Raw genomic sequence first — 24,153 nt, 5'->3', positions numbered from 1 at the left:
AATGAATAAAATAATGGTGAATGCCTATTGTTTTTCAAGCCATACAAAAAAGTACTGGCTGTAGAAATAGTTTTAACACATGTTCATAAGAATTTTCTAGTTTAAATTACTGGCTACTACTACTAGACCACATACTAATTAACTAAAAATGTTTTTGTGACAATTCAGGTATCTTTAAGCAATTGAAAATTTATTCCATAGCTTTACAGTAAGTCATATATATAATTTTTTGCTTCATTATATAATTATTTTGAGAATGAAAAACCAGTGGTGATTTATATATATATTTTGAATTTTATTACTATCTATCAGGCATATTATCAATTGTAGCATTAATTACCTACTTACAAATTAGTGTAAACAAATAAACTTTCGATTTTTAGATTCTCTCAATATCACTCAACAGTTATCTCTGTAAAAGTAATTGAAAGAACTTCGTAATTCATGATTTAATTTTTAATTTTACCGATCCGTACCTACTCAAAACAATATTAGGTCACTAGGTGAGTAGGTGACTCAAAAGTTTTAAATAGTTCACAAACTTTTTGAAAGTACAAAAAAGGTGAAGTTTTTTTTAAAATATATATTGAATATCTAGCCCGTAACATAACTGGTTGTATAAACGTTCAACACAGCGGTAGACGACACAAACCTAACCTTAACGCAAATTATTTATAACTATTACCTGCTCATTGTTGTTAATGTAACGTTTTTATTATTTCGGGCTAATTACGGGGTTTAAGATAACTAAAATGTACACCAGCATCGTGAGTGTTAATTTTAGAAGGCGTATTCTTGAAATAAGCATCAATTTCTTACCTCGTTGACACCTGAATTCCGAAGTATTCCGAGAGTTCGTTACAACTTCACACACAAAACTTTTAATTTTGAAATAATAGTTCAAGCACTTAATAACAAAACGACACCGAGAACAGCTTTATTGTACAGTCTTTCAACTTATAAACTGACAAAAAACAACACTTTCGTATAGAAAACAGAAACTTATTCACGTTCTTGACGTCGCCTTCGCCATGGTGTTGATGCACAATAGCGTAACCTAGCGGCACATTGGTCAACTAATGAACGCTTTGATGTGTCATTCCGTCACACGCATAATAATATAATTATCAACATACCTACTAATATTGTGAAATAAAAAATATTTTAGATTTTTGTCAATTATATTATATTGCATGTATTTATATATCGGTACAGCATACTATAATATACTAATACTAATAAGCTTATTTAAAAAAAAAAAACACTAAATCAAAGACGCCCTCTTGCGCCCTGAACTACTAAACAAAAAATTCTAACACATTTTTTGTGTTTTTAGAGGGCAATAGATTGACAGTTTTAGTTCATGGATATGTTACTCTGGCCTTAAATTTTTGGCGGGAACGCGAAAAGCGAAGTTCTGTAAGTCGTTTTATTTTGTCAAACTTAGTTAGATTTAGTGTTTCTCCAAGTTAATAACGCTGGTTTATTAACTATTTAGTATCTGCGAAATCGCACCAATACGAGAAAATGAAACAAAGCTTCTGGAGGTAGCTCCTCGGTTCTTCCAAAAATTCCACTGAAAAGTCTCTGTAACCATTATGTAACACTATCCCCAATTGATCAGACTCATTGCGTCTCAAATCGTTTTTCATGTAATACAACCATATTTGGATATAACATCACCTTGCAAACGACATCGGATTTATTCAGATGATTCGATCTTTCCACTTACATTTCGGACAATTAATTATTTCACCAGTGTCATTCCCCTTTTATTTGAATACTCCTAAAGTGAGTTTTAATTAAAATACAGTTTAATTATGTACTATTATTATTTAGACGATATCGAAAAACACAATTTGCGACAAAAATACCAAGGCGAACTTACTTTTTATTAATATCAAGATAAATTTTAAAGGAATGGACAGTAAAACTCTATTTAAAATTAAAGATTTATTCATATTAAATTTATTTCCACATATGCAGGTACAAAAACACGAAATCAAACACGCTAATCTAAAAACTACACAAAAATGACTAAAACAAATGACTTCATACTTATAACGCTATTTAAATCAACTAAAAGTTTAGAAACAAATTGTAGACAAATTGTGAGGTATTTCTTATTTATAAGGAACTTATACATAGCGAAGCAATAATATTGTAATGTTTTATAAATTAATAAAACCCTTATAAATTACGATTTTGACTCTATAGTATTTTTAACTACATCAACACCTTTATTACAAACTGTGAACCGACTTTGTAAAAATATTCAAGTTTGAAAGGAAATATGTCAGATGCCTCTACGTTTGAATTTAATGTTTGAATTATGCACCAAAAATTGAAAATGTGAATCATCTTATAATTTAGAATTTGGATAATTAGAAAATTGTGAACACGGTTTTCTACGACGAACAAATTTTTGAGTATCCAAAAGTGTAAAACCATAAAAAAAAAATTCGAAATATATTGTGCCAAATTTATTGATGTATGATGTAACTTATGAATTGATAACTAAGAGAATCTTAAAAAAAGTCTGAATTAGATAACTCAAAATTATAAAATATTTAGTCAACAATCAGGAATATCATATTAAAACTAATAGAACATTATAAATCAATCCGATAACATATATCAGCATTTTAAAGTTTACAAAATTTACTTTGTATCGTATGTTAATTTTCAATTATTTTCTACAGGAAATATTACACTACAAAAAAACAATCAGCCTCTTGTGTTTGTGACAAACTTTCAAAGTATGCATAAAAGTGCACAAAATATAAACTGACATCTCAGAACGGTTTTTAGTGAAACCAGTAGCATTTAGTTAACCGTGGTATCAAGTATTTTTAGTCTAGCTTAAATACCAAATTTATTTTCTACTTTGAAAGAACGTCCTTTAAAAAAAAAAATCTTTAATTTACGATGGTGATCCAGCATCGAGGTCATTTATAACAAACGCAACCGTCATTCGTGTCATTAAGAATCTCAATGGCCAAGACATGAGGCACGTGAGCACTCGCGACCATATTACGATACTGAAATTTAACTCGAGAATAACTAAAATCGACGCCACATGTTCACTCGCAATCCTTCTTGACCTAGTAGTCTGCGAGGGGAGCTCAGCTTTGCCACCGAGAGCAAACGAATAGTCAAACTTAGTAAAAATTGTATACATTTATTATATACCCGAGGTCTAGCAATAAAATTACCAATGTCTTATAAATAGGGCCTTGTGCAATTCAAAGCTACAGCACATATTAACACTAATATAATATATAAAATAGAATATACACAAACAACAACAGGTTTATTGGTTTATTAATTGACTTGTGTATGTGACATTTTGAAAGTTTGTAATGTAAATACCTACTTATATCATTTTATATTTATATTCTACCTATTGAAATAATAATGTCATTTGTTTGTTGTAAATGTTAATAATATGCATGTCTTCTATGCGTTCCTAAATCATAGATCCTATTGTGATGAAAATTCTTAGTGTTAGTGTGGTAATAGTAACTTTGACGTATAAAACACACTCCTAATGATATATAATTCTTCAGCACGCGTGTTTGTAACTGAAGTTTGTAACGACTGAATCTATTTTTATGAGCAATTGTTTCGTGTGTGAAACTACAACAGTATGTAGTGCTGTATTTCAGTTATAGGTTTTTTTAAAGATGTTCAGAACCTCACCCAGATGATTATATTATGAACTCTATTTTCCTTGTTTTTTTTGTAGATAATCGTTCCTAATCATTTGATAGGTGGCGCTACGATCAACTTCCAAGATTTTTCAAGGGAGGACGTCAAGTGTCCAGTAGTATCACTATTATTTTAAAATTTCAATATTTTTTTGTTTAATTTTATTTGAGGTTATGTAATTTAACTCATAGTATTTTTGTCGGTTTTCTGTATCGTAGACTGAATTAAATATAAGCAAGTATTCGAATACGCGAGATTAAAGCGTAAAAGCGATTTTAATGATTTTAATTTACTATCACTTTCTACTTCACTAATAACAGATGTGTGCTATAAAGTGAAGGCGTCGAAATAATGTTATAGACGCTATGACGCAGATTTCTAATCTAACAGACTATTATAAATTCACATAGTTATGAGACTTGTTTTTGTCCCGTTTTTATTAGTTTCATTTGCAACGATGTGTCGGTTAGGTGATTTTAATAAAACTAGCGTTTCTCTAACGATCAAAAATTGAATCAACTACACCTGATTTAAGATATGTTCCAATATACACTGGGAGCACTGTTCAGTGCACTCACTGGCGGAGAAATTCGTTCCGTTATGGACCGACTGTATACATTGGCGGTGTATCCTAGCGAAATATATGACATAAATCGTCGCCATTTTTCTACTATGAACACTGCTGGTGTTTTCTATATAGTGCTTTGATCACGGGATTACTTTTACTTTACCGTGCATAACTCCATTTCAATAATTAGGTTATTAAGTTATTAACATTGCTTGAAAACCAATATTTTTTTTACTAAAAAGTATACTTGGTTTCATAATGCGATTAATTCAGCTGGCAATAACTAGAATTAAATTTTAAATATAAATAAATTTAAATATTTATTTCTGTCGACGTGAAAACAACGCCAAAAAATTTCGATGGCAGAAAACTGTACTACTTTCCGTTTTAAACAGTAACCAGTATAGCTAGCTATAAAGAAACGGCTTCACAATATATTAAATTGGCGTCACAGCCTACAGCGCTCGCAGCGCATATCGGAACAAAGCTTTAGATTAATAGTATGTTCACACTTTCTCTTTTGTCACGATATAGATATTTAAAAAAAAACTGATTCAATTTTTTTCTCATCGACAACACCAAAGCTTGAGTAACATAGGAGAAAACGATACTAACTGTTTTGTCTTTACAATCAACTTAATATTGTTAAACCAGTGTTAAATCATGGGCATTTTGGAACTGATCTAGTAATTATGAAATACAAGGTTTTAATTCAGCTTAGATGTACATATTAAATTATTAATAATATAGATTATCAGGCTATCAAGTATATGGGTACAAGGATCTAAGAGTTATTACTGATACTGAATTACGTCCTATCATTAGTTCATAGTACATACATTACGTTCTCCTTTGCACAAACTAGTAACTCTCTTTAAGTATTTGGCTAAGCAAGCGTACTAGTTTCAAAAAATCGAGAGAGAGAGAGATTTGTTGTATAATATCTGTCAGCAAAAACACTATGTGAATTGAAAGTTTAAATTAATTCGATGGTAATGTTACCATGAAGGAGAATACCAGAATGCCAAGACAACTGCTTGATGGCAAGCCAGAGGGCCGCAGAAGTCATGGCAGACCCAAACTTCGATGGTTGGATGGCGTGGAGCGTGACCTCAAAGCTATCGGCGTCAGGAACTGGAAGAAGAAATCCCTGAACAGAGCAGTCTGGAGAGACTTACTGGACCAGGCTAAGGCCCTCCCTGGGCTGTAAGGCCGAAGATGATGATGATGAATGTTAGTGCGCGTTCATTTTGTTCAATCCCTTGATGAAGTTAGTCATGTCATATTCCTCTTCGTACTGTTTGTCGTCCCAGAGGTCGGGCAGCGCCTCGAGCACGGACCTGGAGGCGGCGGGCTGGTCGTGCGAGCGGCCGGGCTTGAGGGTGAACAGGTCAAGCAGCTGGTCCGTGCCCATCGTCTCTATGGCCGCGTTCTCGCTGCTTATAACCGTGTTCGCTGTCATCAATTTAAATTTTTGTAGCCTGAAAAACAAATATCAAAGTAGATTTATTAAGGAATCAAATGCTAATCAATAGCTATCGAATTATTTTTAAACGAAACTCAATAGTTTTCAAGACTTTTTTTTTTAATGATTATCGTTGCAACTGGTAGAATGTGTAGAACATGTTTTCTTCATATGGTGTACGAATGTTTCACGGTAAATGGTACAATGCGGAGCTAGTCCATTAGTGACTTTTAAAATATAAAATAGTTTAAACTAACAAAATACGTTTTTATAGAAAATCCAACTAAAAAATAGAAAACGAACGAACGATAAAATCATTTTTTCGTACACTGTTTTTAATTCAAATTAATTAAAATTTATTTTCTATTTTTTAGTTGGATTTTCTATAAAAGCGTATTTTGTTAGTTTTGTTAAACTATTATTTATTTTTCATTTTCTAGTTGAATTAAAATTTTTTCAATTATTTTTTTTAAATATTGAATTGTTATCGGTCCTTAATAAGTATACCAAATTTCTAGTTAATCCGACGTTTTGAAGGGGGTCAAAATTATGTTCAAAGTTTCCGCACATACATACATACGTCTGAGGCTAATAAAAGCGTATTGATAAAAAATATAATATGCACCCCATTATCTTCTCTTCGAGTGTATTCCTGGTGATGAGTCTGTAGACATTAACAACTTTCTTTTGTCCGATCCGATGAGCTCGGTCCATGGCCTGCAGGTCCTTCATGGGGTTCCAGTCGTGTTCCACGAAAATCACAGTGTCCGCGCCGGTTAAGTTCAGCCCCAGGCCTCCCACCTGAAACATAAAAGATGCGTTTAAATTTCATTGTTTGCAAATTTAGTTGAGATTCCCTAACATAGTTTAGTGGGACTCACATTAAGACATACCACTATAAAATTTCTTTTTTTAAATCTATTTTGAAGATTGAAAATAGGTGCTGGCATTCATAGTGTGATGTTTACGAGTTCTGATAATAGTTTACGCCGAAAAGTCTGTTAGTATGCTCACCTGTATAAGCTTTAACTAAAAAGTAGATTTGGTTTTTATAAAACTATGTTAACCTTCATCGGGAAGTTGTTAATAAATATGTAATATACATATAAATAAGTAGATATTTATATAGTCGCTTCACTCTATACAAATATATGTGTCACCCATCACGGCGTGGACGCTACACGACATTTCGAATCTTCTCGATCCACTAACGGTGCTTTTAGGTACCTCAAGCACCGGTCATCGTTCTCGTCGAACCCGTCGCCTACGACGAAGGGCTCGACGAGTAAATTAACCCTCAGACACAGCCCACTGAGTTTCTCGCCGGATCTTCTCAGTGGGTCGTGTTTCCGATCCGGTGGTAGAGGTGGTAGAGGAGGAGGCTAGGGTTCGTGTTAGCAACGTCGTCAGGTTTGAGCTCCGTGAGCTCACCTAATAGTTAAGGTTTACGCTGATATAGCCTCTCAAGGTTATCTGCATAGGGCTGCACGTATGAGCGCGACCACTGAATAGTTATCGCGTTGCGTGATCCCTTACCGCGGTCGTGAGGAGTAACAAGTCAATGGAGACGTCGGTGTTGAAGCGCGTGACGATGGCGTGCCTGTGCTGGGGCGGGACGGAGCCGTCGAGCCGCAGGTACGTCACGGAGGGCAGATGCTGTAGCAGCAGATCTCTCTCGACGATATCCAACATTTTCTTGAGCTGACAGAATACAAGCGCTCGGTGTTGCGACACGACCGGCGAGGACTCGGCCTCCGCCCCCGTCGCGCCGATCCCGCAGTCGAGGAGCAGTTGTCTGCGAAACGAGATGTAATGTTTCATATAGATACGTATCAAGTTTAGTTGGTTCGGAACATGCAATAAAGCGGCCTCGTTCCTGATATTTTTATATATCCAAGAGAAACGATTCTTTGTTTCCATTTTATCATCCGCTAACGTGTCCGTCTGCTACAGGGATAAACGCAGTTAAAAGTAAAAGAAAAACCCCATTTAAACCATAAAAGTTTTTTTTTATTGCCCTTGTAGGCAGACGAGCATACGCCCACCTGATGGTGAGTGGTTACCATCGCTCATGGACTTCAGCAATGCCAGGGGCAGAGCCAAGCCGGTGCCTACCGCAAAATAATATCATATTATTATTAAATTAAAACAGCAATCGAGTTATCTTAACTAGAATATGTACTATGAGTTACTTTTTTTTTTTATTGCCTTTGTAGGCAGACGGGCATACGGCCCACCTGATGGTGAGTAGTTACCGTCGCCCATGGACTTCAGCAATGCCAGGGGCAGAGCCAAGCCGCTGCCTACCGCTTAATACTCTCCACAATCCTCGTTTGAAGAAGGACATGTCATAGCGCTCGGGAAACACCGTGGAGGGGAGCTCATTCCATAGCCGGATGGTACGTGGCAAAAAAGATCTCTGGAAACGTACTATAGCTACTAAACACATGAATATGATTGGAAAAGTTTAAGAAACTGCACTCGAGGTGAAAATCAAACTTTACGGCATTTTATTTATTACACAGATAATCTAAATATAATACTATTAATATCGATTTAGAGACGGATTATTGTCATAACTTCACATAATTGAAATACAAAGATATAAATAATGTCTCATTAATGAACAAATGTGTGGCTATTAATTAATGAAACGTCTTATGTTAATAATAAATAAGTTGACTAACTTTAAGGCAGGCAGTTTAGCGGAATGTTCAATGTCGTCGAGATTAGAATTTTGCGCTCTCAACTGTTTGGCGATGGTCTGTGCCTCGGGATGGTCCGGAGTCAACACCAGCTTCGGGTGGTTGCAGACGTTTTGGAGGTAATGTAGAGCCTGAAACGACAAATAGTACACTTACCGATAGGACTAATTAAATTTTGTAGCACTTTTGCTTTTTTTTTTATAGCTTATATGGGTGGACGAGCTCACAGCCCACCTGGTGTTAAGTGGTTACTGGAGCCCATAGACATCTACAACGTAAATGCGCCACCCACCTTGAGATATAAGCTCTAAAGTCTCAAGTATAGTTACAACGGCTGCCCCACCCTTCAAACCGAAACGCATTACTGCTTCACGGCAGAAATAGGTAGGGCGGTGGTACCTACCCGCGCGGACTCACAAGAGGTCCTACCACCAGTAAGTATAGTATCATATAGTAGCGTTTCAGTCACAACACAAGTAAGTATAGTATATATATATAGTACCATAGATTATAAATATACTCTTGTTTTAGAGGTGATTGATGATTTAAAAAAAAAATTAAACAATTTTGTCCCTATTCCTCTGAAGTTTTTCTGACTTAAGGAGGATATTATCAAAAGTAAATTTATTTAAAAGCTGTATAATAGCAGCAGCAGATTACCTGGAATACGTGTGTGTGACTAGTGCTAGTGATGTCCTGCGGCACGTGGTCTCTCGAGAAGTCCTCGTACAGGCATCGCTGAAGGGGGCTGAGCTCGCAGTAATAGTCCTGCGTTATCTTCGGTGGAAGCTCCTTCAGTACGTCTTCTTTAACACGCCTCAACAGGAACGGTAGCACCTATGGGAAATATATTTTTCATTTATTTTAATGGGTTCCATGATATTCATAAACTGTCACGAAAAGGCGTTCGATTCGTCATTGTCACGAAAAGGCTTTCGATTTGGCATTGTCGCGAAAATGCGCTCGATTCGGCATTGTCATGAAAATACGTTCAATTCGGCATTGTTGCGAAAAGGCGTTCGATTCGGCATCACTTAGAAAACTCGATGTTCGCGAAAAAAGCGCCTAGGTAATCCTTCTATAGTCTTTATTGATGGTCTGGGATGGGCAGTGGTACAAGTAGTACAGGGTCGGTGCAGCTGCCCACTATGTTTCTCGCCGGATCTTCTCAGTGAGTCGCGTTTCCGATCCGGTGGTAGAGGTGGTAGAGGAGTAGCTAGGGTTCGTGTTAGCAACGTCGTCAGGTTTGAGTCCCGCGAGCTCACCTACTAGTTAAGGTTACGCTGAAGTAGCCTCTCAAGGTGATCATCAGCTTAGGTAGGAAAAAAAAGGTGCAGTTACCTGCCTGTGCAGCGCCTCGCAGGCGAGCGCGCCGGCCTGCAGCTGCAGCGGGGAGGCGCGGGGGTCGCGGGCGGCGAGGATGGGCCGCGAGTAGCGCGCCGTGAACTCGCGCGAGGTGCCCAGCAGGCCCGGCATCAGGAAGTCGAACAGCGACCACAGCTCCAGCACGTTGTTCTGTTCAACACGCAACACTCGTTACATTACGTTACACAGTACTCGTTGAAGTCGTCGTGGCCTAAAGGATAAGACGTCCAGTGCATTCGTATGTAACGATTCAGCGGTGTTCGAATCCCGCAGGCAAGTCTAAAGAAATGCGTACTTAACAAATGTTCACGTTTGACTTTCCGGTGAAGCAATAACATCGTGTAGTAAATATCAAATCCGGAAAATTATAATTTAGTAGTTACTGGTACTGGTAGGTACCACAACCTTGCCTACATATATTTTTGCCGTGAAGCAGTTATGTGTTTCGGTTTGAAGGACGGGGCAGCCGTTGTAACTATACTTGAGATCCTAGAACTTATATCTCAAGGTGGGTAGCACATTTACGTAGTAGATGTCTATGGGCTCCAGAAACCACTTAACATCAGGTGGGCTGTGAGCTCGTCCACTCATCTAAGCAATAAAAAAAGCATAATATTAGATAAAATATAAAGCCAATTAACCTGAATAGGTGTTCCAGATAGTATCAACCTATGGTTGGCTATCAGCATTTTAATGGCTTTGAAAGCCTTCGTCTTGTCATTTTTGATGACGTGTCCTTCGTCCAGCACGCAGTAGTTCCATCGGATGCTGCTGAAGAAGTCTATATCCTTTCGGACGATATCGTATGAGGCGACGATGAAGTTGTGGTACTTCACTTGATGCCGAAGCTTCTCACGTTCAGCCGGCGGCCCCACGTACTGCAGCGGCCTGAGGATCTTCGAAGGTATGAACTTGTTTACTTCGAACACCCAGTGACCTGGAATACACAGATACACGTGAAATGTTTTAAGGTAATAAAATGTAGGCATCGATTTAATGGACTCTTGAAGTTGACTTGGTGACTTGAAGTCGTCGTGGCCTAAAAGATAAGGCGACCGGTACATTCGTATCTACGATATTTTAGGTTAGACAGCGATGCACCGCTGTTCGAATCCCGCTGGCAAGTACCAACTTATCTAATGAAATACGTATTTAAAAAATGTTCTCGATTGACTTCCACGGTGCAGGAATAAAATCGTGTAGTAAAAATCAAACACAAAATTATAATTTTTGTGTAATTACTGGTGGTACGGCATCTTATGAGTCCGCACGGGTAGGTACCACCACCCCTCCCATTTCTGCCGTGAAGCACTAGTGTGTTTCGTTTTGAAGGGTGGGGCAGTCGTTGTAACTATACTGAGACCTTAGAACTTATATCTCAAGGTGGGTGGCGGCATTTACGTTGTAGATGTCTATGGGCTCTGGTAACCACTTAAGCAATAAATAAAAAAATCTTAAATGTTACTGTTAGCTTTAACATCAACAGGTGTCACAACATTATTGTGAGCCCAAATAGGTTAGCACCGCTTGTAGTTTAAATGGTAAGCTGTCTTTAGGCTGATGCGATTTTAGTCATTATCGAAAATCAAATTTATATCTATTTTAAATTGTATTGATGAGGGTGTATTTATTTCTCAGAGTAGCCAGGTTCAATTTCTGGTATCTATGGGGTGTCTCCTACCGCTCAATGTAAGGTGGATCATCGTCGTTAACAAATTAAAAGGTAATGAAACATTAAAAAAGACCTGTGAGTGTGGGGGGGCAGACGACGAGCGAGGGGAGCGAGGGCAGCGCGTGCGCCCGCGCGGCGGCGCCCTCCCAGTGCGAGCCCGCCACCACGGCTATGGACTGCAGCGTCTTGCCCAGCCCCATGTCGTCGCACAGCACGCCGTGCAGCTTGTACTCGTACAGGAACCGCAGCCAGTTCACGCCCGCCTGCCGCCAGCGACACATTATTATTATTTTTCCTACCTAAGCTGACAGCCTTGAGAGGCTATTTTATCGCAACCTTAACTAGTAGGTGAGCTCGCGGGGTTCAAACCTGACGACGTTGCTAACACGAACCCTAGCAAGAGCCGTGCTTCGTCGAATCTACCAGGCTTTTTGGCGGGAACGCGAGATGTCAAGTTGTAAGTATACTTTAGAACTTATATCTCAAGGTGGGTTGCGCCTATACGTTGTAGATGTCTATGGCCTCCACTAACCACTTAACACCAGCGGGACTATGGAGCTCGTCTACCCATCTAAGCAATAAAAAAAAAGATAAATTCGCGGTAAATACTGTATTGTAACGAAACATTGCGCGGTGCGGCCGCTAGAGTTTGTTCTCTCTCGCACTGGTCTAGGGAATTTAACTGACCTGTTGATAGGAGCGTAACTCGGCGGAGAGCGGCACGGGGATTTTATAGTCTTTGATCGATTTGGGGTTGAAGAGTTGTTCCAGGAAGTTCTTGTCGTGACGTATGCGGTCGCGCAGCGCGGGGGCCAGGTCGGGCGGCTCGGGCACGGCGCCCTCTAGCGGCATCAGCTGGATCAGGGTCGCGAAGCAACGGGTCGACATCATGCGGACGGCCTCGCTGTGGTCGCTCATACGACCTGTCCGATCAAACAACTATTTTTAGTAACTTTATTATCACCTGCTCTGTCTATTTAGTTTAAATCTGTGTGTAGAGTAGGGCAAAGAAGAGATAAAGAAGTAGTTTGAATTTGAAATTTGCAAGATCCATTTATAAAAACGCTGATAAAAATCTTCTAGAGCAGCTTTTCTCAAAGTGGGCGATAATACCCCCTTGTGGGCACTGCAGTTCTAAAGGGGGGCGGTAAGAGACCCAGGAAATAAAAGAGGGGCGGTAAGAGATTCAGAAAATAAAAGGGGGCGTTGTGTAGAGGCTTGGGAGGCGGGTTTTAATTTCATCTAGGAGGACTCTTAGACACCGACTGAGCTCTCACTATAGTGGTTTTTAAGTAGGTGAAAAAATGGGGGCGCTAAATAATAATTTATTCTCAAAGTGGGCAGTAGACAAAATAGGTTTGGGAGGCCCTGTTCTAGAGCGTAATTTATTAGTGCTTTATTAAAATGTGTATACTTGATAAAGCACTAATAAGCTAAGCTCTTGATGTATGATAGATGTATAGATATATGAGTGGAGGGTAGTTACCGAGCAGCGGGATGACGAGCAGCACGATGTAGGGCACGAGCTGCAGCTGCAGGGCGTCCACCAGCCGCGCCAGCGCCTCCGCCGCGCCGCACCGCACGCGCTCGCCGCCCGCCTCGCCCAGCGCCGGCACCAGCTGCACACACGCGGACTTGTACATGGAGCCACCTGATACACTTGTTGTGAAATCGCTTTATTTACAGATCTCTTTACGTTTTTCTTTTGGAGTATTTTGATGGTGTCATTTAAAGGTCGTTCAAACTTATTTTAGAGCAATTCTAATATACTTCAATTCTAATTTATTACTGGTAGTAGGACTTCTTATGAGTCCGCGAGGGTAGATACCACCACCTATCTAAGCAGTAATTTTTTTTTATAATAATTAATCTTAAATAATTTACAACTGGCATTATAAGGACTGACACTAAAACTGTACTTTCGTATTAGATTCTATTTTTAATCTTATAAGCAAATGACTCAGCTCGGCAGCTGTGGGTTGGCAAATATTACGACTTGAACGCGTTTATTTCGTGCAAATCAGAGATTAATTATAGAGCATTGTGAGTTTATTAATTATATAAAGCATATCTGTATATGTAAAAATGAATTGCTGTTCGTTAGTCTCGCTAAAACTCGAGAACGGCTGGACCGATTTGGCTAATTTTGGTCTTGCATGATTTGTGGAAGTCCAGAGAAGGTTTAAAAGGTAAATAAATATGAAAATGCTTGGAATTAAATAAAAATAACAATTTTGTCTTTCCTTTGATGTGTCCCCCGTCGGACGAATTCCTTTTGTTTGTTGTAAGTTTATTTTATACTAAAGTTTAGGTTTTTTATTTATCTATTGATGCACTACGAAGTTTGCCGGGTCAGCTAGTTATTATATAAATATTACACAACGCATTTACAATATACCTGATCGATGATGGCGTGCATGACGTGCGGGTGCGCGGTGCGGGCCAGCGCGGCGAGTGCGCGCGCCGCCATGTGCCGCAGCGCGGTGTAGGGCGCGCGCGTGTACCCGCAGCACACGGCGGCCGCGCGCGCCGCCCGCACGCCGCCCCCCGCGCGCCCGCACACCGCCTCGAACACCTGCAGCCGGGAGATCAGCTCCTCGGCACCCTCCACGTCCATGCTCTCCAATTCTGGTCAAGTAACCATTGCTTATGAGTATAATTATTACTGGTGGTAGGACCTCTTGTGAGTCCGCACGGGTAGGTACCACCACCCTGCCTATTTCTGCCGTGAAGCACTAATGCGTTTCGGTATGAAGAGTGGGGCAGCCGTCATAACTATACTGAGACCTTAGAACTTATATCTCAAGGTAGGTGGCGCATTCACCTTGTAGATTTCTATGGACTAAAGTAACCACTTAAAACCAAGTGGGCTGTGAGCTCGTCCATCCACCTAAGCAATAAAAAAAAAGAATATACTTGTCGAAGATGGTCATTAGTTTGGTAGCTAAACGAAACGCAGCACGAATGTCAACACGATTGCGGTATCGTCGGAACTCGGCTAACTTCGTGCTACGACAGAGCCAAGTCGATGGAGGCGCGTAGACGCCATCACACTTACCAACCAGCTTTCTTGGAGAGCGGTGCCTCCGTCTTAAGAACTATCATTCGTTATCGTTTGCTAACGTCAAGAGAGGATTTCTAAATTGTTCTAAGACAACAAACGTGATTAGTGTACTCAATATTTCTCTTAACTCGATTACCCTATTTGCCCCTACGATGTCTGACGATGGTGTTAATAATATGGCTTCTCCGAAAGACTCCTGTGATAAAATCTATTGCTGTTCGCTATACATGTAACAAGTAATCGAATGTATAATAGTACGCTCAACATATGAAGGAACTATGAACCTTCAAAACAAAATGTAAATATCTCACCGGCGTCAGTCAGGACCCTTTCGAAAGGTTGTGTGATAAACTCCCACAGCTTGGGTAGTTTCTGCGGGAGTGCGTCTCCAAAGTGTTCCGTCAGACTGACGAGCGCCAATGTCGCGCCTCGTCTTTGTATTCTAAGTAATTTTCTAGCCTACAATAAAATAATAAATGTCAAAATATATCTTCATTTTTATTTCATACTAGCTGACCCGGCAGACTTCGTAGTGCTTCAATCGATAAATAAAAGACCTAAACTTTTGAATAAAATAAACTTAAAACAAACAAAAGGAAACCGTCCAACGGGGGACACATCAAAAGAAAAACAAAATTGTTATTTTTATTTAATTCCGAGCATTTTCATATTTATCTACCTTTTAAACCTTCTCTGGACTTCCACAAATAATTATAAGACCAAACTTAGCCAAATCGGTCCAGCTGTTCTCGAGTTTTAGCGAGACTAACGAACAGCAATTCATTTTTATTTATATAGATAAAACTAGCTTTTGCCCGCGACTCCGTCCGCATGAAATAGTTACTTTGGCATAACGCTAAATTTTACCCCCCACTTGGGATGTATTGCGTGAAAGACGATATGGGTAAGGGGGGAGTGAGCGAAGAAATGGTATATGATAGAAGAGTATGGAAGGAGAAAACGTGTTGCGCCGACCCCAGGTGACTGGGAGAAGGGCAGGATAATGATGATGATGAGATAATAAATATTGGTAGGTTGTTTTGCTCATTGTTTAACAAATTAAAGTGATCGTTAAGACATGTTTCTAGCTGTTCAGAGTATCATTGCTAGAAGCAGCTACCTCGTCCTCGTTGTCGAGCAGCGAGTCCAGGTCGAGGTGCGCGGCGGCGGGGGGGCGGCCGCGGCGGGGGGCGGCGCGGTCGGCGCTGCGCTGGAGCTCCCGCAGCGTCAGGATGCCGTTGTACTTGTCCACTGGAACATCACGTGCCAACATTAACCATCGCTGGACGTAGACCTCTTTTTTTTTTAAAAGATTTTATGACCTGGTAACTGAGATCTTTAAGTCGTCTTATTTTAATTTATATTATTCATATTTTAATGAAAAATTATATTATGGAGTGAAATGAAATGAAGATGATTAATTTGAGACACTAATCAACTGGGATGAAATTAAACGAAATGAATTGAGATGATATGGGATGAAATATAATCTCAGTAAAATGGTGGTCATTTACTAAGATTTTTTCAGTGGACTTTTTGGAGAATCCCGAGAAGTTACGTCCAGCGGCTTTGTTTTATTTTCCCACATTTGTGCACTTTCACAGATATTAAACATTTAATAAACCACCGTTATTACACATTTAAACCCGAAGAAACACTAAATAGACAAAATAAAACAAATCACACAACTTCACTCCTCGCATTCCCGCCAAAAAGTCCGACGTAGACCTCTTCTCCGGTTCACCACAGCGTAACCCAGACAATTATGTAATTGTCATTTAGGGCAGGTGTAGAGTATATTGGCAGTCGTCGTGGCCTAAAGGATAAACATGTCCGGTGCATTCGTGTTGAGCGATGCACCGGTGTTCGAATCTCAGGCGGGTACCCATTTTTCTAATGAAATACATACTCGACAAATGTTCACGATTGACTTCCACGGTGAAGGAATAACATGTGTAATAAAAATCAAATCCGCAAAATTCTACTTTGCGTAATTAAAGGTAGTAGAATCTCTTGAGAGTCCGCGCGGGTAGGTACCACCACCCTGCCTATTTTTGCCATGAAGCAGCCGAGTGAGGTGGGGCAGCCGTTGTAACTATACTGAGACCTTAGGACTGATATCTCAAGGTGGGTGGCGCATTTACTTTGTAGATGTCTATGGGCTCCAGTAACCACTTAACACCAGGTGGGCTGTGAGCTAGTCCACCCATCTAAGCAATAAAAAAAAATCATTAACTGAGTTTTTCGCTAAGGTCAGTTTTAGAGTTGTGGTCCTGCCGATGTTTTTAATGTTGAGGTTATTGCAAGAGATCCGCGTGGGGGTAATAATAACGTAGAAACTTTTATGTGATTGTTCCAATTTGGAGCATTATCTAAATAGTTATGTACTCACAGTGCGGCCCTAGAGGGCGCGTGTGGCGTCCCTCCCCGGCGGAGTCCCCGCTGCCGTCCTCGCCGCCCTCCTCTACGCGCTCCAAGGACACACGCGGCGTCACCTCCGGGTCGCACCTGCACCACACAGTACAATTGCGTCTCTGCCTGGCCACCGGGCACTGAACTGGCTACTTATCGTAATACAAAGACTACCGGAGCAGAAGTGCTCGAGGTTCAACTGAGCTTCAATGGCTGCCAGAGCGCGAGGTCCTAGTCTCACTTGTATTGTATTATAGGTATCCCATCGTTCAAACTACAATGCACAAGGAAATGTACACAATGGCGATGCTAACTGGTAGACTGCAATGCGACGGTGCGAACTAGAACTTGTAATGTTTGAAGGAAACAACAATAGCTTGCCGGTCATCGTTCTCGTCGAACCCGTCGCTTGCGACGAAGAGCTCGACGAGTAAATTAACCTACAGACACAGCCCACCGAGTTTCTCGCCGGATCTTCTCAGTGGGTCGCGTTTCCGATCCGGTGGTAGATTCTGCCAGTGTTAGCAACGTCGTCAGGTTTGAGCTCCGTGAGCTCACCTACTAGTTAAGGTTACGCTGAAATAACCTCTCAAGGCTATCAGCATAGGTAGAAAAAAAAATGTCTTGATAAAATTACCTGAGAAAGGCCTTTAAATTAACCAGCACTTTATTATTAGGGCAGGGGTCTCGGTCTGCGAGCTGCGCCAAAAGCGTCGCCAGTGTCTTCGCCGAATTCGCCTGAAGTTCCTCACACCATTCCTTCTTAATGCTCTCCATCAGGGGCCTCACCACTGGGTTCAGTTTCTCTGGCAGGCAATGGAGATTCGCGCAGGCCCCCGCTATGGCAGCTTGAACCCTGCGAAACGTTTTTATGAGTATATTATAATTTTTGAAGTGAAAACTTCTTTAGAATCATTGTGATTTCAAACCGGATGCAACAGAAAAAACGACAGGTAAGAGACACAAATACAAAAATGTGTAGGATGAAGCCAGCAAAGAATGAGACAGAAATATACATACTATTTAGTACAGCGCCATCTGTGAGATTTTTTAATACTAACGTGTGTATGACAGCTCTTGTAGTGAATTTTAATTTAGGATTATACGTGAAATTAAAATATCAATTCACAGAGGGCGCTACCTTACAATTATTTACTAATGACAAAATGTTACTTAAACTTAAGACGTTGAGGATAATTGTATTTTAATTTTGGAAGGTTTCACTTCTACCACGTGTAAATTGCACACATTTTGTTTTTTTATTGTTTATCAGAACTCATCAAATCCAAATTAGCTAAAAATCAGGATCAAAGGTTCGAATGTAAGAATTGACGTTACATTGTTGGTGTGTGATATTTTACAATATTACAATTTCAATCTTCTCATTTTAATTACAATAATGTAATACTTAAGCTCGTCTATACTAATATTATAAAGAGGAAAGATTTGTTTGTATTGAATAGACTCCGAAACTACGGAACTAATTTCAAAAATTCTTTCACTGTTTGGAAGCTACCTTTCCCCGAGTGACATAGGCTAGTTTTTTTTAAAAAAATTAGGGATCCTTACTAAAACTCCAATAATGTTAGAAAAATTAGAAAAATAAATAATAAAAGAATATAATGGATAAAAACAAATATTATTTAAATGAAAATAAAAGTTCATTAAAATAATAATAATTATTCAAACTACCTTTATAATTTTCTATTTTTAGAAACCCGACGCAAATATAAGGGTTAATGTGTGTGTATTATAATTTTTTATTTTAAATTTTTTGTTAAAGACCCGAGCGAAGCCGGAGCAGGTCGCTAGTAGTTGGTAAGGTTAATTAATTTCCGATCAACGTTCGGGTGTTGGTCTCCTTCAATTTGATGTATTTTTAACTTTATTGTCTTGGTTTATAGTGTAATAACGTTTAACTTTGTCAATGAATACTGTTCGTATTAATTTTCAAGTGTAATGTGTTGATCTGCGATGGTCGGGTACGTACGCTATGGCGAGCGCGGCGTGCATGGCGTGCGTGTGCGCGGCGGCGGCCCGCAGCGCGCGGCGGCGCTCGTCCAGTGCGGGCGCGGCTCGCTTGGGCTTCATGCGGCTCAGCATGCCCTGCGCGGCGCCCGTCAGCTGCACCACCTGCCGCACGCACGCACCCTACTCATTAACTACTTACACAAGACAAATATAGCTGTACCCTGTACTAGTACCGACCGCACTATGCTTTGAGCTGTTGTTACGCGCGCGTGGTTAAATAAAACTTTCACCAAAGTACAAATTAAAAGCTATTCAACACTTAAAACACTTAAGGAACACTTAATTCGCAATTCACTTCTTCCGCTTCGATATGAGTTTCCGCTATTTGATAATAGACGGCGTTCTCGATATTACTATAATAGTCCTTTTGATATTTGTTTCTGCTATTTCATGACAGATGGTATTACTCTTACCGGCGTAACACCATCAAGTCGTTTAAGGCACAAAGAGATATGCTTATTTAGAATTAAACGAATGACAGTAGTAATTTGGGATGTACCTGTTCCAATCGCACAATGTTGTTGAACTCCTCACCGTCAACTGGTAACTTGTAATGTTTCAAGGTCGCCAAAAAATCTCTTGCTTCTTGGAGTATCCTATAAGCGACGCGATAAAATTATTATGAACACCAATATTTATTCATCTTATTTTGTAATTAAAATAGAACTTATCAAAAATATAATCTAGATAGCGACTCAATTCTGTATAGAATTTCTTTTATTTGCTGCATGAAAAATACTAACTAAAAAACGAAAAATAAGCTCTCTAATATAAATTAAAATGGCAGTAAGGTATTTCCGGCGCTGACTTTTTATTGCGGTTACGTTTTTCGTGACACCAATAATACATTCAAGTCCTAGGTCGGTCACGCGCAGGATACTCGTGTCGGAGCAGCGTCTACTCGCCTGTTGCAGTTGAGAGCCACCTCATCATAGTACAGCGCCTGGTTGAGCGCCGTGTGCAGGGTGGACACCAGCGACGCCGGGGCCAGCTTTGATATGTCGTTCGTTTCATGATTTTCATCTTTCTCTTCATCCTGGAACGCATTAATGTTTGTCGTTAGTGACTTTTAGTTGGAGTAGAGTAGAGGGTTGCGGGCGGTGGCGTACCGGGTGAGCGGGGCGGGGGGCGGGGGGCGGGTAGAGGCCGCGGCGCCGCGTGTGGCGCGCCCAGGCCGACACCACGAGGCTGGCCACCAGGCGCTGCAGGGCGCTGCCCGAGCGGAGGTACACCACCATCACCTGGAAACGTCATTACCATCTTAGGTTTGAATTGAATTCGTTTCGACTGTTCAGCATTTCATATTATAACGTTTTGATTTCTTAGGGGTCCGTCAATAAAAATCCTCAAAAGCACTACAACAATATTATGAAGTCGCTTAAAGGAAACATTTTGAAAGTTAATGCGGCCGAGTATTTCTTGCCAATTTGTTTAAGATGATATTAATAATCCGGACAGAAAGTGGGAGTTAATAATGTGACTTAAACTTCGACCTAAAGTCTGCATGTTACATTGTCTATGAAACCCAGTCACCGCTCGATATACAGTTTAGACCGTAAATTAGTCTATTCGTTTACATTAATAAGGGAAAAAGTTAGATCATATAAACGTTGGATTTGTTCTAAATCTAACGCTGAAGGATACTCTAACGCCATGCGCATGCGCAGTACGCACCTTCACGTAGCAGTCGATGGGGCTCTCTTCTTCCGCCGTGTAGTCGATGCCGGGCGCGGGCTGCACCAGGTAGCACGACAGGTGCCCTGATGGCAGACACACCATGAATCTTGTATATTAAAGCTTTTTATTTTATTATTATAGCCCACTGAGTTTCTCGCCGGATCTTCTCAGTGGGTCGCGTTTCCGATTCGCTGGTAAATTCTGCGAAGCACTGCTCTTGTTAGGGTCAGTGTTAACGATAGGTTTGAGCCCCGGGAGTTCACCTACTAGCCCAGTGACGCTGATATGGTCTCTCAAAACCATCAGATTAGGCAGGAAAAAAATATTGCTAAGCTGAGTGGACCACCCATCTGATGTTAATTGATGGTTAAAGAGACAAGACTCTTAGTTTTACAGTACAACGCCTGCTCCACTCTTGAACCTGGAACTCATAATTGCTTCGCGGAAGAAATAGGCGTGGTGGTGGTGCAAGTGAGCTCACGGGGTCACGTGCCTCCGGTCGAATCTACGAGTTTTTTTTTTATGATTGAAAGATTACTGATGGCCCGGAGCCCTTTCCAGTTTCACCAGGAGGGGTGGGATTTGCTAGCAGCTGCCTGAGCGCCTCCGAAGGAGACCTAACAACTCAAGAGCAACTGCTTCGCGAATGAATCTACTACCGGATCGGAATCCCGACCCGCTGAGAAGATCCGGCGAGAAACTCAGCGGGCTGATGCATGGGTTAGGTTGCACGTCGACGCGTACCGGTTACCGGGGTCCCTAAGGCTGCTCCTAGTAAGTCTACAAGTAGAGTGCGCAAGTACCCAGTATGTCGGCGGCGAGACAGCGCGCCCGCGACACGTTCTTGTCCCGCGCGGCGCTGGCCTGCGTGTCGGCGCCGCCCACGTACCAGCGCTGCGCCGCGCGGACCTCGCCCGGGACCGCCTCCGCCGGGCTCGCGCGCGTGCGCCGCTCCTGCGTCGACATAACACAACATTACGATCTCAAAATAAAATAATTACGTGTTTTGCGGATTTACTTTTTTTTAGGGATTTTATGACCTGGTAACTAAAACCTTTAAGTCATTTCTTATTTTAATTTATATTCTTTTTTTTATGAAAAATGATAATATGGAGTGAAATGAAATGAAATGAAGATGATTGATTTGAGATATTAATCAACAAAAAGTCTTTTCTGCGGAATTACTGAATCCATCAATATGACGACGATATTATGGACAAACTATACAAATTTAGAATAATTTAAAAAAGGACAAAATATTTGTTTTTTTGTAGGTTGTTCTCCTATAAAAATATGTATTACGTAATGTATTCTTACGTACAGCAAATTCGTGAACAAAAATATGAGAATTAATAAATATTTGTGGTATAAACACTGGTAGTAAAGGCAGCCCAGATAGAACAGAGACTAAACCTCGCATGACGAAACTTACCAACTCTATTTTTTTTTTTTATGATTTATAGTTTACTGATGGCCCTGAAGCCTTTCCAGTTTCGCAAGGATAGGTGGGCGAGCAAGAGATCAGCCAAAAGGGGCGGGATTTGCTAACAGTTACCCGAACACCTCCAAAAGAGACCCAACAACTCAAGCGTAGCTGCTTCGCAAATGACTCCTATTCATACACGACTACAGAATTTGCTGAATATTATGGAGACCACACCCCCGACCGTAGTGATAATAAATGCATATCATTCAAGAGGTCACAGCTCGCAGTGATGGAAAATCCAATCGCTTACTTTTGCATCAAATGAAGAGGTTTGTGTACCTTGAGTGGCGGCACGAGTATGAGCGCCGGGTCCACCGCCAGGCGCGCGGGCTGCATGGCCAGGCACAGCCACGTGGACAGCACGGGGCACGCCGCCACCAGGATCACGCCCAGGGACGCGTGCCGGATCAGGTTCTCCCACACCTGCACATCAACCATCAGAAACGATAAGAACAACTAACAGGGTAACATGTACGTATATGTATTTATTGCACGCCTATGTCAATGATTATCCAGAAGATTGCTTAAAATGGGAATGAGTTGCTCGCTCCGGGCATTTCAATATTGCAATAATTGTTACGTTATAATACCCATTCTAAAAATGAATATTAAAAAAAAATGTTATGTAAAGGGCTTGGGCGAGATCCGCCTCCCTGGCCCCCGCTCGACGGCGGCGAGCTTGTGCGTCTCTCACGCGCCCCGCCACCTCCTTCTGCGAGATGGTGCACTCGCAGAAGTCGAGCATCGCCTTCCACGACTCGTCGTCGCCGAGCATCGATGCCACAACACTCGGCAATGACAAGTCGTTTCCTATTTTTGCGACGAAGACACGGCGCCACCCCTCCCATGCGGGGCAAGCAACGAGCGTGTGCTCCGCCGTGTCCAAGTCGCAACCACAATGGTAGCACTCTGCCGTCGGCTCGGCTCCGATCCGGTGCAGGAACTCACCGAAGCAACCATGCCCAGTGAGCACCTGCGTGAGCCGGAAAGTGAGGCGTCCTCTGTCACGATTCACCCAATCCAAAAGAATCGGGTGAATCGCCTCGACGGTCCTACGACCAGCCGAAGGATCGGCCAGCCGCCTGGACCATGACTCCAGCACGGATCGCCGAGATTGGGCCCTCCGCGCGCTGACCACACTGGGGCTGGGACGCGCCACGCCCCGGGCACGAAGGTTAGCCCGCCACTGATAGTCAGCGGCGAGCGCCTCCGCCTCCAGGACCCAAGGCGGCGTCCCAGCCAGTACACACGCCGCCTCAAAAGAGATGGTGCGATAACCACGGATGACTCTGACCACGATGGTGCGTTGCGGCCGTTGCAGCAACTTCGCTACCCTCACGACCACGGACTGGCCCCACACGGGTGCCCCGTATAAGGCCATTGACCGCACCACCCCTGTAGAGACGGCGCGTCACCTGGTCAGGCCCCCCGATTTTGGGAAGAAGCCGGCTTAACGCGCCGGCCACCCCCAACAAATGAGGGACTAGGTGCTGAAAGTGAGCACGGAAGGTCCAACGACTGTCCAGAATGAGGCCGAGGTACTTTAACTGCACACCGACCCCGATCCGGACGCCTCCAACCACGATATGGGCATCGACAGGTGGCACTCTCCGGGGCCTGTGGAACCACATGGCCTTGGATTTACTGAGCGCCACGTCGAGGCCCAATCTCCTGATTGTTCTTATCGCTAAAAGCGATCTCTTCCAGACAAACGTTTAATTTACAGAAATTCTGGAAAATATAAAAATATAGCAGGTATGTTGCGGTGTACTAAAGACAATACATTATTATGGAAAATATATACATACGATAAACAGATAACAAATAGTATAGAATAACAAATAGTTTTGCAATGGCACTATACATCCAAACAAATAAAGAGATAACTTTCAGAGGGAGTAACGTGAAGTAAGAAAGGGGGGTTAGGGGGAGAATGAAGTGGGAAAAAAGAAAAGAGGGCGAAGGAATGAAATATTTAATGGGAAAGTAACCCGAGT

General features: G+C 41.4%; 1 protein-coding gene across 2 annotated transcripts in view; it reads right to left on the bottom strand.

The window, feature by feature from the left end:
• Positions 1-1,938: 1,938 nt before the first annotated feature.
• Positions 1,939-24,153, bottom strand: part of Hel89B (histone acetyltransferase 1) — a 68,835-nt gene continuing 46,620 nt past the window's right edge. The window contains exons 13-34 of one of the 2 annotated variants that reach the window (XM_089734116.1): positions 22,436-22,579; positions 21,474-21,624; positions 20,668-20,753; positions 20,103-20,234; positions 19,899-20,029; positions 19,493-19,589; positions 18,953-19,095; positions 17,600-17,818; positions 16,943-17,058; positions 15,671-15,801; positions 14,862-15,009; positions 13,885-14,114; positions 12,973-13,105; positions 12,174-12,409; positions 11,560-11,749; positions 10,456-10,751; positions 9,791-9,964; positions 9,110-9,286; positions 8,432-8,580; positions 7,281-7,539; positions 6,370-6,545; positions 1,939-5,760 (exon numbers count right to left, since the gene is read on the bottom strand). In XM_089734116.1, the coding sequence (XP_089590242.1) occupies positions 5,514-5,760; positions 6,370-6,545; positions 7,281-7,539; positions 8,432-8,580; positions 9,110-9,286; positions 9,791-9,964; positions 10,456-10,751; positions 11,560-11,749; positions 12,174-12,409; positions 12,973-13,105; positions 13,885-14,114; positions 14,862-15,009; positions 15,671-15,801; positions 16,943-17,058; positions 17,600-17,818; positions 18,953-19,095; positions 19,493-19,589; positions 19,899-20,029; positions 20,103-20,234; positions 20,668-20,753; positions 21,474-21,624; positions 22,436-22,579 (3,765 nt within the window). In that variant the 3' untranslated portion in view covers positions 1,939-5,513. Of the gene's footprint in view, positions 5,761-6,369; positions 6,546-7,280; positions 7,540-8,431; positions 8,581-9,109; positions 9,287-9,790; positions 9,965-10,455; positions 10,752-11,559; positions 11,750-12,173; positions 12,410-12,972; positions 13,106-13,884; positions 14,115-14,861; positions 15,010-15,670; positions 15,802-16,942; positions 17,059-17,599; positions 17,819-18,952; positions 19,096-19,492; positions 19,590-19,898; positions 20,030-20,102; positions 20,235-20,667; positions 20,754-21,473; positions 21,625-22,435; positions 22,580-24,153 lie in introns of those variants that run through there. The other variant, XM_089734117.1, reaches the window with a different exon arrangement.

This window comes from Bombyx mandarina, chromosome 17 (assembly GCF_030267445.1).
Source record: "Bombyx mandarina strain Sakado chromosome 17, ASM3026744v2".
Taxonomy (NCBI): Eukaryota; Metazoa; Arthropoda; class Insecta; order Lepidoptera; family Bombycidae; genus Bombyx; species Bombyx mandarina.
This window is presented reverse-complemented; position numbering and strand designations above follow the sequence as displayed.